The sequence below is a fragment of the Pinus tabuliformis genome, chromosome 5_2, assembly GCF_031772625.1.
Source record: "Pinus tabuliformis cultivar Carrire ecotype Pingquan chromosome 5_2, CPIR1, whole genome shotgun sequence".
Taxonomy (NCBI): domain Eukaryota; kingdom Viridiplantae; phylum Streptophyta; class Pinopsida; order Pinales; family Pinaceae; genus Pinus; species Pinus tabuliformis.
Window position 1 is genome coordinate 376357286 of NC_142306.1, and position 1780 is coordinate 376359065.

At 44.0% G+C, this 1780-nt stretch overlaps 1 protein-coding gene across 1 annotated transcript; it reads left to right on the forward strand.

Annotated features, from left to right (window-relative positions):
• The first annotated feature begins 216 nt into the window (after positions 1-216).
• Positions 217-1553, forward strand: LOC149159030 (protein JINGUBANG-like). Its single transcript, XM_089434162.1, has 2 exons — positions 217-982; positions 1174-1553. The coding sequence occupies exons 1-2, from the start codon at positions 217-219 to the stop codon at positions 1551-1553; spliced, it is 1146 nt and encodes a 381-aa protein (XP_089290288.1).
• Positions 1554-1780: the final 227 nt, after the last annotated feature.

Here is a 1780-nt window from a genome sequence, read left to right on the forward strand (position 1 = left end):
CGGTGGAGCCCACTGTTATAATGTAATCCCAACGAAAGCATGACATTCTTGCGGCCACTTCTTGGAAAATTTGCAAATTAGGCTTAGGTCTAGGTTATGTATAGTTTCGTGCGTTACATCCGATATCCGCCCCACAATTTCATTCTGTGCATTACATTGGTTATAGAATCTTAATAGCAGAGAGCGCCGAATTGCAATGTAAAACTTCAGAACTCGATGGGGATCGAGCGTGGTGGCATTCTTCACATTGGAGGAAGCACTAGACAAATAAATATAGATGAGAAGAGTTCAGATCAGCAAGGCAAGACATTGAAGTCACAGAAGAAGAGTGTTACATCCGAGGAATACGAGTGTTCGCGAAATAGCCCTGATAATCAGCTCATGAATTCTACGCGAAGCTTCTCACAGACAAGTTACGAATCACAACTGTTATGGCAGATTAGTCCGGCAACGGCTGCGTCAGAGCTTGGGAACGGGCAGCGACAAAGCTCTGAACACAGCAGTTTCTACCGATGCACAGCTACTCTGAACGGTTACCGAGGGCAGTCAATTACTGTAGCGATTCCAGGAAATTTTCTTTACAAGGAGTTTATTGGAAATGATATACTTCCATTATTGGCTGGGCATCCGAGGCTTCTTGAGTACATCAAGTTTAGCCATGGAGGTTGCGCAATTAAGTCTCTTGTTGTGACCACCGACAATATTTATAGCGCACACCAGGACCACAAAATCAGAGTATGGCAGCGTTCTCAGTCGAATCCTGCAGTGTACAAGCTCGTGTCCGTAATGCCCACATTGAAGGATCGTCTCATAAACATGATGTCTTCTAAGAATTATGTTGAAGTCCGCAGACATAGGCGGAGCCTTTGGATTCAGCATGTGGATACCATATCCAATCTGGCAGTAGACATGAAGAATGGGTATTTGTACTCCGCTTCATGGGACAGAACAGTGAAAGTGTGGAGAATCCCAGATTTTCGTTGCATGGAATCCTTCAGAGCTCACGATGATGCCATAAATGCACTTCTGCTTCCCCGGAAGGAGCTCTATACACGGCCTCTGCTGATTCCAAGATAAAGATTTGGGCAAAATCGCCATGCGCAAGGAAGCATAGTTTTGTAACGACTTTACATAAGCATAAATCGGCTGTCAATGCTCTTGCTCTAAGCGCAGATGGATCGATTCTCTACTCTGGGGGTTGCGACCGGTCTGTTATAGCTTGGAGAAGGGATATTACTAAGAGTGCTGAGCACATTCAGGTGGCTGGGATACTCAGGGGCCACAAGGGAGCCATTCTATGCTTGGCTTCCGTAACAGATTTACTCTGCAGTGGCTCTGCAGATACGACAATCAGAGTTTGGAAGAAAGGACTAAGTCTGGAGAATAACGCTGTTGCCCATTCGTGTTTTCTAATTTTAGAGGGCCACTGCCGGCCTGTGAAGGCCATCACAGCATCGAATGTAGGGATGGAGTATGTTGTCTGTAGTGGTAGCCTCGATCACTATATTAAGGTTTGGTGGTTCTGCGACACGTTTAACTCACAACCTATTTAATTTGTGACGACGTTGTGTTGTGTTCATAACTCTATTCTGCAGAGCTTATATACAACATCGTTAATTTGACAGGAAGCTGTGATGTATTCAAAACACTACACTCTTATAGAGCATTTCTTTATGCATTCTATATGTACAAATTAAATCTGGTCTTTAGAGGAGATCGTTGCCGTCTATGTTTTCAATTACATTAATTAATGGTAATCTTGACCCACCTTGACAACGAA